This window comes from Eurypyga helias, unplaced genomic scaffold, assembly GCF_000690775.1.
Source record: "Eurypyga helias isolate BGI_N326 unplaced genomic scaffold, ASM69077v1 scaffold15078, whole genome shotgun sequence".
NCBI lineage: Eukaryota > Metazoa > Chordata > Aves > Eurypygiformes > Eurypygidae > Eurypyga > Eurypyga helias.
Window position 1 is genome coordinate 64062 of NW_010266375.1, and position 16885 is coordinate 80946.

Genomic DNA, 16885 nt, shown 5'->3' on the forward strand with positions numbered 1-16885 from the left:
GGGAAAGAGGTGACCCAGTGGGGATTGGAGTGCCTGATTCCTTCATCCACCTTTGAAAACCCAGCCGTTAGTTACAACAAACGTGTCCTTTCTCTACAATTGTCTGGGTCACTGTTTTCCCCGAGACTGTGACTATCATGCTAAGAAGCCTTATTGAAAATATAAGGGTGTTTGCAGTGGCAGATATGGTTTGATGAGTACAAAAATACTTTTTTTACCCTCATTTCATATCAAACTGTGTATAAGTCGGTAGTTTTGTACTCGAATAAATATTTGAGTTGGAGAAGATCATGTTTATACCTAGTTTAATTTGTAACATTTTAATTGTCAAATAAAATTTAAAATGAAGCTTTAATAGGCCTGAAGACAGTATGTATTTTTATCTTCTTTCGGTCCAGAACCCTCCCCCAAATGGTATCAAAGCTTCAAACCAAATATCAAGATGTCCAAGACACTTGAAAGTAAGAAACTTGGAAAACGGATCCAGCTTCCTCGACACGCTACACCTGACAGCAAAGGAGGTAAGATACAGAAACCCGAATGGTGATTTTCCATAACTCTGAAAAGATACAGAATGCAACATTGCTTTTTGACATTTTATTGCTTTTCAGGTTATCAACTGCCGGACCAAAGCCTGCCAAGGGGCACTCATGACCCCGAAGGGGCTGGTGAAAGGTACTAGAGATGGGCCAGTGCCAGCAGCAGAGCTTTTACCTCAGGCAGTAGACTTCATCAAGCAGTACTACAATTCATTTAAAGAGTAAGTCAACTTTACCTTCAGTTTTGGTATAAAAGTCCTCTACTTACTTACCCGTCTGTGAGACTGTAAGTGTGTTTGGCTTCTTCACAGCTATCGGAAACTATCCCGTTACGTAGCATGCATTCAAAAAATAGATAAGGACTATTAGAAAAGGTAAACAAAAATACTACTGCACTTCACATGCTATGTCTGCCAATCCCTGGTCTTGGGAATACAGGAATGGACTCTGTACAGTGCATTCCTCAGCCCCATCCCTTCTGAGTGTGGTACATTAGTACATTTATAATAGGCAGCTGCGTTAGGACTCTTCGAGAATGTTACCTTCTCTTTTCTTAACATTGGATGTTAATGGGATTTACTCCCCCTCAAATCAGTCGTAGATGTAAACAATGTGGACAATGATTTTTTGTTTGTGTTGTTCCAAGTGTCTTTTCTCTGTGTTCTTTTTTATTCTGTTTTAAATCTCAAGGCTTTAGCCAAAGACTGCAAGGCCGGTCTCTTGCTTCTCAACCTTGTTTGTGCTATCATCAACATAAAATTACTGAGCATGCTGAGAGGGGTGCTCTAGCCTCAAAAAGAGATCGGTGTTTTCACAAAAAACATGGTGCGGAGACCTCTTGTTGTAGGAAAAGCTGGAACATCTGGTTGAGGTCCGAGAGTTTTCAGTGACAAAATTTTCACATGACAGGCCTTCAAGTGACAATTCAGTGTTTGCTCATCCCATTATAGAACATTATCAGACTTTCAGAGGGACTCAGCCACATAATGGCTACTTCTTGAGACACTTTGAACTCCTCTACAAAGCTTTCTTCCACCTGAATCTTTCTGAAAGTCCCTGTCTTACACACAGGCTGTACTCACTTGCCAGCCTATTAGATTTGCACATCTCTGGTTTTGCCCATGGCTATTTGATCACATTGATTTACACTGTCTTACATGCTTGCCCTTGATCTTTCATCTTGTTGAAAATGTGAAAACTCTCAGATAGTGCCGGCTATTTTCATTCTATCTGTAAGCCAACAAAACAATTTTTGTCTGTGCTGTGGTAGATATTTTCTAATGTTTTGACTTCATTCTCTGTTATCAAGCTAAAGAATTTCAGAGTTGGTTTCCCTGACAAAGGAATTGCTCAGCGCTTCCTTTTAGGAATGAAAAGCCTACTTTGCTTAGAAGAGCTGTGTCCCTCTGAAAATAATAGAGCATTGAGGGGACAGTGACTATAATCCTGTTTCTGGGCTGAAACAAGCACGTTCTCTACATCTCATTTTCTTGTGATTTGACTTTTTTTTTCCAGACTACTGTAGAAAATCCAAATGTAAACTCAAACCTTAGACAGAAAAGCTTGTGATCAATCCATGTGTGTGTTGGGTAGTGAAAGGATGGTGTCGCTACTTAAATTTCTGGTGTGTTAGTTTCTTCATTAGGCGACTAAGCTCTGCCTTTTGCACTCAGTAAGGACAGTTCCTAAATTCTGAAGCCAGGAAAAATTCTCCTCAGTAATCCTCAGTGTCCTATGTGCTTAACTCACCTCTTTACCTAGAATACCCCCTGTTTTTTGATAAAAAAACTCAGAGCTTAGACTGCTGCAACAGATAACAGATACGCTTTGGGGACAAAAGTGGTGCAGTAGAGCCAATAATGGTGACTTCTCACATCTGAAGCACAGTGAAATTGCTGACTTCATGAGGTAATGGATGTTTTCAAAAAGGATAGAGTATTTTATGTTGACCTGTTTCACATCCAGAGGGTGTAGATTCGTAACAGGGAAAGGTTTCTCAGTGTTTATCCAAACTTGCAGGATCTCAACCTATAGAGATGCTAATCGCGGCCCAGGAAATTTAGGCATTCTGGCAGATAAAATCAGCAATGTAAATAGAAATCCTGTCATGGATGCTTAAAAGCTTTACAGCTCAGCAATGCCTGTGCTGTTCTCGACCCAGAACATAAGGATAATGTCTGCAATTTAAATCAGTTCTAAGTAATGAAATTCTCATTGTTTCTTTTCATGGCTGTTTCCTGTTCAAAAGGCCAAAAATAGAAGAACACCTGGTCCGACTGGAAACAGTGACCAAGGAGATAGAAACAACAGGAACCTACCATCTGACAAAGGATGAACTGATCTTTGCTGCCAAACAGGCCTGGAGGAATGCGCCTAGGTGTATTGGGAGAATCCAGTGGTCCAATCTGCAGGTAACTTATGAGACTAGACATTATGGGCCAAATAGTCATCTGCTGCAAGTCAGAAGAATGTCCTTTACTTCAGTAAAACATGCCAGTTGCTTCCACTGGGGACTACTCCCTCCTGTACATATCATAAGATCAGTGGTTTTTTGTAGTTCTCGGCTTCATCGTTGAATGAAAACATGTGAAGGAGTGCTAGCTTAGGAACCAACTGTGGTGTGGAACCAGGTGCATGCCTTGGTCCTTGGAGGATTGTTATGTGTGAGAATGATGCATTCAAGAACAAGAAAAATTAATCTTTCCTAGTGGAGCTACAATTAAATTGAGAAATACTGGTTTTTTCATTTCACTTTTTTCCTTTATCTTTCCTTTCCTTAAATGCATAAGAAAAATAATGAGCTTACCTCACTGTTTCTAACTTCGTTTTTCTCTTTACATTTCTTTTGGAAACACATAGGTGTTTGATGCACGTGATTGTAAAACAGCAAAGGAAATGTTTGAGCATCTCTGTCGTCATATTCAGTATGCCACAAACAATGGAAATATAAGGTAGGTCTCTTATTTCATTTGAATTTTAAACAACAAAAACCACATCCAGGTCTGGCTTCAAAACACTGCCTAAGACCTGAAATGATCGATCTAAATATTTTGACAACTTGTCTCTGCTCCTAATTCTACTTGTTCCTCTCGTGTGTACCATCATCCATTTTAAAAGTTTGTACCTTTGGTGGGTAATGTGGCAAAACCTTTCATAATTCCTGGGGAAAAGAGATGATTTGAAGATTCAAGGACGTGGGTGGCAAGAATGAATGATTTTATTTCTACTGATGTTTATTTTAGCTGTATAAAGTAATTGCTGTTGGTAACAACTTATGTCTTAATAATTAGAATGTGTTTGATGTGCTGCTGTGGTGTAATGGGATTTGATTGTCTCCCTGGGCAGATCAGCCATCACGATCTTCCCCCAGAGGACGGATGGAAAACACGATTTCCGTGTTTGGAACAGCCAGCTCATCCGATATGCTGGATATCAAATGCCAGATGGGTCTATTGTAGGAGACCCTGCCAGTGTGGCATTCACACAGGTACAGTTCCAAATACAGAATCTTGTCTAACCCATCTGTCTGCCTTTTTCTTTGTCTTGCTTGTTTATGCAGAGTGGGAGGGAAGTGTGGGGGAAGGGAGGGAATGGCATGTTCTGCCCACAGGATCTAGGTGCAGGCTGAACCAATAATTTCTTACAATCCTGATATAAAATAGTGCCCTCCTTCTCAGAACAGGGTGAGCTGATGCTCCCCTTAAGTCAGGGACATAGTCAGTACTTGGACACCTCTCAGTGTTGTTTGAATGGGAAAGAACCTTTATCACTCAGAATTCTTTTGTCTTCAAACTAATGGGGGTGGGGGTGGAATTGAAAAAACCTGAACCGTACTTTCTTTATTTACAGTTGTGCATTGAGCTTGGGTGGAAGCCAAAATATGGCCGCTTTGATGTAGTTCCACTCATTCTCCAAGCAAACGGCCAGGACCCAGAAATATTTGAAATCCCGCCAGAAATTGTCCTCGAAGTGCCAATGGAGCATCCAAAGTAAGCACACAAGATTTAGATAATTGCGTTTTTGCTACCGCCTCACCTTGGCAGGTTATTAGCCTGTGCCTGTGGCAGTCATTTTATGAGTTCTTTGTTAAAATGAAATCATGGTAAATTGTCCTGAAAGATAAAATGCTCGTTAGAACAATGAAATGAGATTTAAATGAAGGAAGCCAGTAGTATTTTTGCTAGACATCTTTTTTTCCCAATGTACATTTCAATGATATTCAGAATTTCAAAAATCATAATTTCTTATGCTGGTGCAATACACATGTGAACGATGGCTGCACTCATAACAAAATGCTTATTACTTTTCTGTCTTTGGTCTTTTTCCTTCCTGTTTGCTTTGGGAGTGGCCTGCAGATTGCAGAAATCTGTAACGCTGTTCTGCAATTTCTTTAGCAGGCAATTCCCAGTTACCATGTTGTAATCAAAAACTGCTATGGGCTTTTGCAGACCATGCAGAATGGTCTTCATTGCTCCAGGGGTCGTTCCTCCGGGAGAGAGTGTTCTTTCTCTTCCCGGACTCTTCTCTTTGTTGCCTAAAGGAGTGAAAGACACGTGAAGTAATACATCAAAACGCTTGTTTCACAGGTATGAATGGTTTAAGGAGTTGGATCTGAAGTGGTATGCGCTGCCTGCTGTTGCCAACATGCTTCTTGAGGTGGGAGGCCTGGAATTTACTGCGTGTCCTTTCAATGGCTGGTACATGGGGTCAGAGATAGGAGTGCGAGACTTCTGTGATGTACAGCGATACAACATCCTGAAGGTAAGCTTCTGAAGGAGAGTGTGGTGATCTGCGAAGGGAATGAACTTGGTGGGTGGAGCGTTTTCAAAAAGAGACACTTTGCTGGGGTGGATGTTGACTCAGGAGCTTTGGTCTCTGACTGCGTTTCGCAGGGGTATATAGGTGTCAGATCCAGCCTGCTGTTGACAAGGCAGCGGAGCCCTGGTGGTTAGCGGCAGGGCTTGGTCACCTCACCAGTACAAATTAACAACCATGACTTTTAACCAGATACTGCCACTTTTTAAACATTTAGTCCAGGAGAGAGCCATTCCCTGCTTCACCAAACTGGGATAGCCTCAAGAACCAGAACTCCATTAATTCAGGGTTGCTTCTCGTCTCAAGTATTCCTGTGGCATCACCTCCCCCAGCATAAGACTGACTCTTCCCCTTCCACAGTACTTTTCCCTGTGTATTAATGCGATGAGATGGAGAAATCATGAGATCTGAGTCCCACGTAGTAAATTTGCTTTTCCCTTTTCTCTCCCTTTCACATGCAGGAGGTAGGGAGAAGAATGGGACTGGAAACAAACAAACTTTCGTCACTGTGGAAAGACCGAGCTGTTGTAGAGATAAACGTGGCTGTGCTTTATAGCTTCCAAGTAAGTCAAGAAGCTGAATATTGTGTGTCCCTTTACCCTTTCACTTACACAAATATAGTGCCAATGGAGCAATGTTCAGTGGAGGTTGTCAGTGTGATTCCAGCAGAGTTATTCTTGATTCACACCTGGGAAAGTGGAGGAATCTGTATTTCCTGTTCTCGCCAGAAAAAGATCTCAGGTGAAGGCAGAAGGGAAAGAAAAAGAAAAGGAGGCTAAGGGCAAGATTGTTCATCCTTTAACACCTATGGTTAAGTGTCAAAGTCTGTGTAAAGCCATTGAATTCATGTCCTTTATTTATAATTACAGTTCATTTAACAGAACATAACAATATGAAAGTAGGGTGAAAATGAATCAGAGGCTTTCCAGCATGCACTCCCAGTGCTGGGGTGGTAAAATGTTCATGTATTGATGATGTAAGGGTGCTTAATCAAAGGTCCACCTCGACCTGCATCCGTATAATAGTTGCCGATAGTAATTATTTTCCAGCCCTGAATAAAGTCCTTGAAATATTAACCAAAGCAAAAAGATTACTTTAACTACATCTGAAAGGAGAGCATAATGGGCTTTTTAATGCATATATTTTTTTTTTTTTTGCAATTATTCTAGAAACAAAATGTGACTATCATGGATCACCACTCAGCCGCCGAGTCCTTCATGAAGTACATGCAGAATGAGTACCGCGTGCGGGGAGGCTGCCCGGCTGACTGGGTGTGGATTGTGCCTCCTATATCAGGCAGCATAACTCCCGTGTTCCACCAGGAGATGTTGAACTATGTCCTCACTCCTTTCTATTACTACCAGGTACACATTATCCAAAAAAAAAAAAATATTATTCTAGTAGGCAACTTCAGCAGTGCAGGTGGTTATATGGGGCCTGAAGAAGTCTGAATGAAAAGCCCTGGTTAATGGAAGTTCACTGATTCATAAATAGCAGGCTCTATTACCTCCCACCTATTACACTGTGGGAGGTTGTGTTCCTTCTGTTGAATTCTCAAGCTGTAAGTGAAATGTAGTTTAATGCGACAGAGACTCATCCCGTATTTGTGCACAACGGGTCGTATACACAGATTCTGTTCAATGTGGCCCCTTCAAAGATACCCTGTGTATTCATTATTTTACAGTTCTCACCTGAAGCTCAATCTCTTTTTTTTTTTTTTAAGGTGGACGCATGGAAAACACATGTCTGGCATGATGAGACCCGGAGGCCAAAGAAAAAAGAAATAAAGTTTAGCATCTTGGCAAAGTAAGCTGTCCAAAGAAGAGTCTTCATGCTTCTGTCACACTATTCAATTCTTGTGATGTTTCTGTTCTACATTTTTAGAATGATTAGTACAGTAGGGACCACTTGAATTGCTTGAATCATGGACTTCTCTGTCCACAGTAATGTAATAGTCGTGTCTAAGATTCTTTTTCAGGGCTCTCTGTAGTGTATTGCTTCTGAACAACCTTCCAAGGAAAAGCAATTCCCAAGATCAGTCCTCCCTATCTTATTTGTGAATCAGTCTGCATTACTGCGTAGCTGTATTAAAAATGGTATCTGATTTTTGGTTTTTCCCAGGGCTGTTCTCTTCGCATCTTCACTCATGCGACAAACGATGGCAACCAGGCCCAAGGTCACTGTAATCTACGCAACAGAGACCGGCAAGTCGGAAACATTAGCCAACAATCTGTGCAGCTTGTTCAACTGTGCCTTCAGCACTAAGGTGAGGAAGTATAAATCAGCCACGCTGAACGGAGAAAGCAGTTTGTTTTATCAGCTTCTCCAAGCTTTATCTGTGTTTAATCCTGTGTTTTGAGTGCCCAGTAAGTGTGAGTTGGACTAGAACTTTGATTTTGTATTTATTTAGCACAGGGCCTTGTAAATTTGGTCAGTAGTAATCTGACAATCCAGAGAGATCTAATGCTAGATCTTATGTCTCCTAGCAATTTCTCATGAGCTTTATATCTTCCAGATTCTGTGCATGGATGAATACAACATCTGTGACCTGGAAAAAGAAACACTGCTTTTAGTGGTTACTAGCACTTTTGGAAACGGAGATTCTCCAAATAACGGAAAGGTAACGTGCACCTCAGGAGTATATCTGAGGCTCAACTCAGAGACTGAGACCAAAGACAACCCTTTCGTTTGTCTCCTGTACTTGAGTAAGATCCAGATCAGGGTCTCACTTCTGTTTTAAGTCAGTGTATTTTTCTAACCTTTAGTATTTTCTGAATTTTTACACAGACCTTGAAGAACTCCTTGCTTACCCTGAAATTGCTGAGAAAAAAAATAAGGTAAAAATGCTTTGTTATTTGGTTTGCATGGGATTGAATCCTTTTGCATTTCATTTAGCACAACCTAGTGATCTTCCTTTTATCTCCTTCTGCAGATATGCTGTGTTTGGTTTGGGATCCAGCATGTATCCAGAGTTCTGTGCCTTTGCTCATGCTATTGATCAAAAACTGGCCCAACTAGGGGCTTCTCAGCTCACTCCCATAGGTGAAGGAGATGAACTCAATGGGCAAGAAGCAGCCTTTCGCACCTGGGCAGTCGGTGCATTCAAGGTGACTATATCAATAGTTAGCTCATATTTTAGTTCATTTTTTCATTCATTTTATTTCAGTATTCACTAGCATCCCATAAAAATAGTGGATAATGAAGGAAAACAAACTTGTGGATTTATATCTGAATTTCAGACTCCTGTCTCTTCTACTGGTTGCCTAAGATGAAGAGGAATTGGGCCCCTTTTCTATTTTTTCTTTAAAGATTCACATAAAGTTCAATAAAACCTTTTAGACAGCAGGATGCTGAGGTGTGAACAAAGCAGGTAGCATCAGACATCAGGATTTTTTTAAGTAGATCAGGTTTTTTAGCTATAGAACTGGAACCTTACTGGACTGACTGAACCCCTGTAACAGCAGTGAACTCAACAGAATCAAGAAACAATAGCAACCTGCGACACGGGTATCTCCCCATGAGTATTATGACAATGCAAAGAATATTATTTTTACTATGAATAGCCTTATTTTTTTCTTTTTTTCTAGACTGCCTGTGACATTTTTAACATCCGTGGGAAAAACAGTATTCAGTTGCCTGTCGTATATACCTCTGATGAAGGCTGGGATCCGAAGAATTACAGGATAGTGCATGACTCTCAAACCATGGACTTAACTAAAGGTATTGCCTCCCGCCTTCCACTTCCTCTATTTTGCTTCAGACAGGTCTGAACTGTCAAGGTTTTCTAACAGTGATACTGGTCCTACTAGATGATAGAATTCATATAAGAAAGCACAGTGCTCAGAGGAAAAGCCATTGGTTTACAGGGCACAAATCATTATCTTTTCCGTCGCAATTAGCATCAGAACATGAGAACTAGCACACATTTTGACAGCCCCAGAAGAACAAAATTTGAGATGAGCTACTTTTAGTCACAGAAAGCATGCCTATGGGACACCTAACTGACTACAAGTATTTCACATTCTACGGCAAACTGTTCGGTTTTTTTCTGCATATTATTTGAAGACATTTTAAACAAACCTGATCACAAAAATGCCACAAGTCACGTCCTCTTTTCTCAACAGCACTTGCGAACATTCACGCCAAGGATGTAATTCCCATGAAGCTGAAATTAAGACAGAATCTGCAAAGTTTAAAATCCAGGTAACACACCTCATCATTTTGAATATTGCAATACTACATTTTAGTAAAATCTGAAAAAAATGAAAAGTTATAAATATCTTCTCCCTGCAGTTATTAAGAAATATGTAGGAATTTGGTACCATCGTTAGTAGAAGTCAGTCATTATCACCAGACCAGAAGAATGTGTATAGTCTGGTTTAGATAGGAGCTGACTTCCCAGTAGAATCTCTGGGCATGTAGGGCACTAAATAACTTTGTGATATGCCCCTTTGATACCTACTCAGTGTGGAACATCAGGTGTCTGGTCCCTGTCCCTTGCTCGGTATGCTACATGCCAGACAAATGTTTACTCTGTTTAGGGGAAATAGTGCCCTTTAGCAGAAAAAAGAACCCACAAAAGAGGAAAAGGTATGGTGCAGGAAGCTGCTGTGTTCAGCTTTACTGCAAAACAAGCTGAGACAAGACAATAGACGAAGAAATACAGAAGGATAATTAGTGCTAACATCTGTCTTAGAAATAGCATCCCTGAATGGCCCTTCAGCATCCTCAGGTCGTCTCTTTCATCCCTGTTCTAAATGCAGTGGTCTTAGGAGAAGTCCTCTGAGCTGGTTTGAGATGTGAGCTAGTCACTCCTCAGAGGAGCTGCGCTTCCCTTCATTGGCTGATCAGAGGCACATTTATTTTATACTGGCCAGATCAGGCAGCACTTCATCTTACTTGTTCTGACACAAGCACTTCACATATCTGGCTATTGTTTGTTTAAGTCTCCGTGAAGTACTAAGCTGGTCTGGTAGTTTGGTAATGAACAGACATAAGCCCTTGCAAACTGTCACTTCAGATTTATTCCTTTCCTGCGCAATTCAAGGGAAATCCTGTCGACGTAACCAAGATCTGTCTGATCTCTTTTTTTTTCAATATCTAGTCGTGTTACCATTCTGGTTAAGCTTTCCTGTGAGACTAATCAGGAAGTGCACTACCTGCCCGGAGAACATATTGGGATTTTCCCAGGCAACCAGCCAGAATTAGTCCACGGCCTCATTGCACGCGTCAAGGATGCCCCTCCAGCTGATCAGACTATCAGACTTGAAACCTGCGTTGATGGTAAGTTGGTTGTCTTTAGAGAAAGTAACAGAGGTTGTTTGACAGGTTTCTCTAAAATTCCTGTGGATTTTTATAGACTGAATTTGATTCTCCCCTTACAGCCCCACCCCCTCCCTTACAAAAACTCTGAACCCCCACATTAACCTCTTTTCCGAAGGGCCCTGTGCTCTAGACCTGCTGTGACCTAGTCTGAAGTCGTATTTTGAAGGACACTGAGTTTTGCAAAGCTCTACAGCTGTTGAATGCCATGGGAATTTCCAAGTGTTCTTTTATTTCCCATATTTCCAGGTGGCTACTGGACAAGTGACAGAAAGATTCCGGCCTGCACGCTCCCCGAGGCTTTGACATACTTGCTTGATATCACTACTCCACCTTCCCAACAACTGCTAAAAAAACTCTCCCAGCTGGTAACAGCGGAAGGAGACAAACAGAGACTGGAAGTTTTGTGTCAGGTAAGCGTTAGGCCTGGGTCTGTGGTAGAAGCACTCCGGACCGAGCCGGCCGATGCTCTTTCACTGTGTAGCAGAAGCTTGAGAAATTTTGGTGCTTGATTTTTATCCCTTTGTCACATGTTTTGTGTGCTTGTAAAACCAACCACAGAGAGAAGTGGTGGCCTTGTGGCTCAGCTTGGGCATGGGAATCGGGAGTTTCCTTTGGAGCTGATACTTCCTGGGTGGGTCATTTTGCCTGCCTGTTTCCCTTGCCTGCCTCATAGTGGTTTCTGATGCTACACCATTAACAGACCTTCGGGTTTGGCAGGTAGAGGGGTTGGAGGGCAGCTGGTGGATATTTTTGTCAGGGCATTTGGTACTGTGAAGGTAAGAGGGATGTCGCTTCAGTAACCAATGACCCACGGTGTGGCGCGTGCTCACTTCTCCTGTGGGTTCAGCAAGGCTCAGGAGGTATCGGGACCTGGGCCCATACAGTTTTGTGGACATCCCATAGCAGGGGGCTGAGAAAGTCATTCTATTTCAATTTCTACATCCTCACTGAGAGAGCTGGTACATGAGAAAATTACAGCGTGTGCCCTGTACCTCGGCTTTCAAAAGTTAAACAGTTTATTAGGAAACCCCAGTATTGGTCTCGGCAAAGTTGTGAGGATTCTCGGTCGATCTGCCTGCGTGTGGACCTGAATGTAAAGCAGGAATCTTCTTTATAAGCCACACTCCAAATATCCCTGCTCTCCCCAACTCAACATGGTGATGGTGGCCTTTGGCTTTCAGAGCACAGAAGAATACAATAAATGGAAGTTTTACAACAGCCCGAACATCCTGGAGGTGCTGGAGGAGTTTCCTTCTGCTGAGGTCTCAACAGCTTTCCTACTGTCGCAGCTGCCCTTTCTGAAAGCCAGGTACTACTCCGTCAGTTCCTCCTGTGACATGACACCCAGAGAGATTCATCTGACTGTGGCCATTGTAAACTACAGGACAAGAGGTAACGAACTGTTGTCTTCATTTCTCTCTTAATTAAACGATATTTCAGCTGCATTGTGGTTCAGAAAACACCTGTGTCTGCCGTGTGGCATGAAGTGTATCTGTAACAAAAACTGTGTTGTGGCACATGCAGAATAATCTACTGCAGATGTTCACGTTCTGTCAGGATTTGCTAAAATCCTGCATCATCAGTGAATCCTTGTTTTATAAATCATTACTAGATATACACTTATTTTAAAACCATAATTTTAAGTATAAATTGTGCTTTTTTAAAAAAAACCTAAGAGCTTTTGAATACTGACAGAGGTGTTTTCCTTTGCCCTGATTAGATGGACAAGGGCCTTTGCACCATGGAGTCTGCAGCACATGGCTGAATACAGTAGCTCTCAATCAAACAGTTCCGTGTTTCATACGCAGGTGAGTGCACGACAGAGAAAAAGGAAAAGACATAAACCCCAAAAGCCCAGCAGTTCTTAGTTCAGCTTCTTCAGTGGGCTTTTTTGCTGTTCATGTATAATTTCCAAGTGACTGGTGAGTGCAAATTGGAATATCTGAGTCTGAGAAGAGAGGGAATTCCCTGTCTTCCGGAGGTACCATGCCTTATGTTGGGTAAAATCATAAATCATTAGAAAATTCATAAGACCATCCCCACTGTCAGCACATCCACTATGGAGCAAGTCAAGCTGAGGGAACAAGAAGCAACCGTCACCAAGTTCAGCCCCAGTACTGTTTTCAAATCAGTGCCTTACCCTGTGCTGCTCAAATCATTCAGGAAGCTGGCGCTGAGATGTCAGTCATAAACTAATTACCTAATTAACATACTTCTGCATTTTAGTGCTAAGGAGTTCCAGCTCCCAGAGGAGCCATCCAAGCCGTGCTTACTGATCGGCCCAGGCACTGGAATCGCTCCCTTCAGAAGTTTCTGGCTGCAGCGTCTCTACGACTTGGAAACGAAAGGTACCTGTGGGGATTGCCCCAAGGGGGGGTGGGGCTGGACTCCTCCAGCAGCAGCAGACCTCCCTGCTCTGAACGGAACCTCCACGGATGGAGACACCCAGAAACATTAGCCAAGTAATCCCAAGGCTGATTGAGCACTGCAGTGAGCCAGCTAATCCATCCTCCTGAGGTACTCGGTCCCTTGTAAATCCTGCGTTCAGGGACTGCCCCAGGCGCTCACGCGGGGCCCACACCCTCGAGGAAACACTTTGGACAGCCCTTTGGGGAACCTGCACCAACAGCTGATGCCACATAGTTCTCCAAGGACCTGGGCAGGCTCAGTCCTACTGCAAGACCCTCAAATTTGCAGCTGTCACACACGAACACACCCTGCTTCTCCGGTGTTTAATGAGAAAGGCTAATTAGAAAATCAGACTCCTAGAACAGCAGCTTGGAAGGGACCTTAAGGTCCAAACTTCCTCAGCAAAAGCACAGTCTAGACAAGATGGCCCAGCACCTTGTCCAGCTGGATCGTAAAAGTGTCCGGTGTTGGGGAATCCACCACTTCCCTGGGGTAATTATTCCGACAGCTGGTTGTTCTCCTGAAAAGTTTTCCTCGTTTCCAATTGGGATTTTTTGAGGAGTAACTTGTACCCATTACCCCACATCTTTTAGAATCATGGAATGGTTTGGGTTGGAAGGGACCTTAAAGCCCACCCAGTCCCACCCCCTGCCATGGGCAGGGACACCTTCCACTAGACCAGGTTGCTCCGAGCCTCATCCAGCCTGGCCTTGGACACTTCCAGGGATGGAACATCCACAGCTTCTAGGCGCTTCGTTTTTCCATGTGACTCCTTGTAAAAACAGTGTCTCCATCTTCTTCGTAGCCACTCTTTAAATGCCGGAACATGGTGATGAGGTCTCCCCTGAGCCCTCTTAGGGGGGACAAACCACGTTTGTCTCAGCCGTTCCTCATGCAGCAGCCTCCCCCGTCCTTTCATCATCTTCGTGGCCCTCGTCTGGGCCCTCTCCAGCCTGTCCACGTCGGTTTTGTATAGCGGGGGCTGAGGCTGAGCACAGTATCCCAATAGGCCCTGACCAGGCCTATTATCCTGACAAAAACCTTTCCAATGTTGGTTTCAGGGATCAGAGGTGGGGACATGACATTGTTGTTCGGCTGCCGGCAGCCCGACGTGGATCACATCTACAAAAAAGAAACTGAGGAAATGAAGAGGAAGGGAGTCCTGAGGGAAGTCTATACAGCTTACTCCAGACAGCCTGGCCAAGCTAAGGTGAGGCGAGTTCCTTCATTCCTTAAGGGTCGGCTCCTTCCAGAATGGTCCCCCAAGTTAAAATTTGGGCTCCATTTAGCCACATTACTTAAAGGAAGTTAGCCTTTTGCTTCGGTGTGTTGTGAACAGGTGAGAAAAGGCTCTACTCCTGCAAAATCAAGGCGCATCTCCCTGTGCACTTCAGTAGCAGCAAGCTCTGTCAGTACAAACCCCTCACTGCCACACAGAGAGGCACTTGAAGCACGGCCTTTGAAATCTGAAGCTGGAACATTTTCAGAAACCTTGAATTTTGCAGGATTGGATTAGCCCAGGAGTTGGCTCTGGCCATTTGTCACCATTTCAATGACGCAGTGACCCTGGAAATTAATTCTGCTTAGATTAAATCTTGCTGGGAGAAAACAACAGCGCTTAGGCGACCCCCTTTCAGCTGCCCTGCCCTCCTGGATAGTTAGGGGACTTTGGCAGTTGTAACAGGTTCTAAAAGGAAGACCCTTGGGGTGCTCTAGTTTAATCAGGTGGCAGGGCTGGCCTCCACACCCGGGGCTTGTAAAGACAGCAGGAAGCTATTCTTCTTCTGCTTTGCTGTGGTGCAAAACAGCTGGAACAGCTGGGGCATTCAGCACCTTAGCACACAGACAAGCCAGTAGCCAAGTAGCATTTAAGGAACCTTGTCCAATGATCCTTTTTCTGTTTCTAAGGTCTATGTTCAGGACATTCTTCAAAGCAAGCTGGAGACCAAAGTGTGCAGCCTCCTGCATGAGGAGGAAGGGCATCTCTACGTCTGTGGAGACGTGCGCATGGCCAAGGCCGTCGCTCAGACGGTGAAGAGGCTGCTCGCCAAGCAGCTGAACCTCAGCGAGCAGCAGGCGGAGGAGTATTTCTTCCAGCTGAAGGTATGTGCCGGAGGGCCAGGCACTCTCAGTGCCCCGGGGTGGGTTACGGAACCCCTCGGCGTCAGACCTTGCGGGCTGCCGTGAGCTGCTTCCTGGCAGAACGCACCAGGAAAAAACCTGAGGTGATCTTAGTCCCCCCAACGATTTAAACCAAAGTTTCTGTTTGGTCAGGGGGTAAGAGCAACACGTGATGTTCTTCTCTTACGCCTGCGGGTTCCCTGGGGTCTCCCCTGGGTCTGGGACGTTAGCTTTGCTGTCCCTCGAACAGCACGAGTTTGAGACTTTGCTGTACCGAGGGAGGTCACGAGGGTAGCAGGCCCATCACCGGAAGCCCAGCACCTAGGCCTGCTGGCTTTTTGGGGCCCTTCTCTTACCAGAACTTGCCCTGGAGCACGAGCGCCTGGGGTTCAGCTTGGGTTCCCTTCACTGAGTGACACACGTCCACCACTGCAGAACCACGCGTGGGAGTGCCAAAGGCCTTTTCGCTGTTGAGGAGGAGGAGGAGCTGCCAGTATTTGATTCACCCTTCGGGCTTCCTTTCTTTTTTGGCAGAGCACAAAGCGATACCATGAAGATATATTTGGGGCCGTATTCCCACATGAAGTCAAAAAGGGCGACAGCGCTTTGCAACCCGCCAGTCCAAGCACGAATCAACCGATGTTCTAGCCAATGCTTGCACGTTGGTGGTTGTTTTCAAATAAATAGGGAGTCAAATCCTCTTTCTTATACACGTTAAATCATACACGTGTATACGATTGTAGGATTTGACTTCTAAACCTCAGCCTTAAGAAAAATAGTACACTTAACTTTTGTTGCTATTTATTATGAGACTTAATAGTTATCTTAATAGTGAAGATGCAGATTATTTTTTTAATGCTGTCTAATGCTAGTATAAATCTGATTTTTGTAAATACAAGGAAAATCGACACTTTTTTACTATGTAAGCTAGAGCTGAGATCTTTTTTGAAATGTACTGTTTGTCAGTTTATTTATATCAGACGGTTTTACTGTGCATGTCATCTTCCCTGTGGAGCGGGTAAAGGGGTGGTTAGTTACCTGACCCGGAATGTGCCAACGCGACAACACGCAGTGGCAATGCCGGCTGCACGCGCGCGAGGAGGTGGTGGTTTCCATTCTGCTCCGTGTGATTCGGGTACTTGAACGGGCTGGTTACGGAGCCTGCGGCAGTAAGGTAACAGAGCTCAGAAGCACTTGGTGCGTTCGGATCCCCTGATTTACTGGTTTGTAATAAAAGACGCCTTTGTACGGTGACGAGTTGGTGTGGAGTGTGTGGACCGCAGTAGGGACCGGCTTCAGCCTCAAGGTAGGGGTGGGTGAGCCTCTGAGGTGGGTTTGGGCTCCTTCTGCGTGAAGAACCCACCTCCAGGAGGTGCCCAGCTGCCAGCGATCAGTGACCTGGTTTTTGTTACTGCCAGGGGAGCACAAACTGGCATCGGGGATTCCGAGCCGGGCTGGGGAATTGCTGGGCTATAAACCAGCCATGGGGGTCGTCTGTTTGGGTTCTGTTTTGGCTCTTTCTGTGCCTCGCAGTCGAGTCACGGCTTGTAGTTCTTTCTCCAAAATGTCCAGGGCTGTATGATCCTGTAAAAAAGCTTACGGTGACCTCCCTGCGCACGCGCTGGCACCCCCCGGCAGGGCTGTCGTCGCTGCCCGTGCACTCCCCTCGCCCTGCA

The 16885-nt window shown here is 44.2% G+C and overlaps 1 protein-coding gene across 1 annotated transcript in view; it reads left to right on the forward strand.

The window, feature by feature from the left end:
- Positions 1–15857, forward strand: part of NOS2 (nitric oxide synthase 2, inducible) — a 16743-nt gene extending 886 nt beyond the window's left edge. Inside the window, exons 3-26 of the mRNA XM_010157061.1 lie at positions 399–521; positions 612–760; positions 2788–2950; positions 3399–3490; positions 3885–4026; positions 4389–4528; positions 5126–5300; positions 5816–5917; positions 6524–6718; positions 7078–7160; positions 7476–7620; positions 7870–7974; positions 8142–8191; positions 8287–8461; positions 8942–9074; positions 9479–9557; positions 10459–10637; positions 10926–11089; positions 11861–12071; positions 12400–12487; positions 12906–13027; positions 14150–14298; positions 14997–15191; positions 15744–15857. Of these exons, the coding sequence (XP_010155363.1) occupies positions 399–521; positions 612–760; positions 2788–2950; positions 3399–3490; positions 3885–4026; positions 4389–4528; positions 5126–5300; positions 5816–5917; positions 6524–6718; positions 7078–7160; positions 7476–7620; positions 7870–7974; positions 8142–8191; positions 8287–8461; positions 8942–9074; positions 9479–9557; positions 10459–10637; positions 10926–11089; positions 11861–12071; positions 12400–12487; positions 12906–13027; positions 14150–14298; positions 14997–15191; positions 15744–15857 (3273 nt within the window). The remainder of the gene's footprint in view (positions 1–398; positions 522–611; positions 761–2787; positions 2951–3398; positions 3491–3884; positions 4027–4388; positions 4529–5125; positions 5301–5815; positions 5918–6523; positions 6719–7077; positions 7161–7475; positions 7621–7869; positions 7975–8141; positions 8192–8286; positions 8462–8941; positions 9075–9478; positions 9558–10458; positions 10638–10925; positions 11090–11860; positions 12072–12399; positions 12488–12905; positions 13028–14149; positions 14299–14996; positions 15192–15743) is intronic.
- The last annotated feature ends 1028 nt before the right edge of the window (positions 15858–16885 follow it).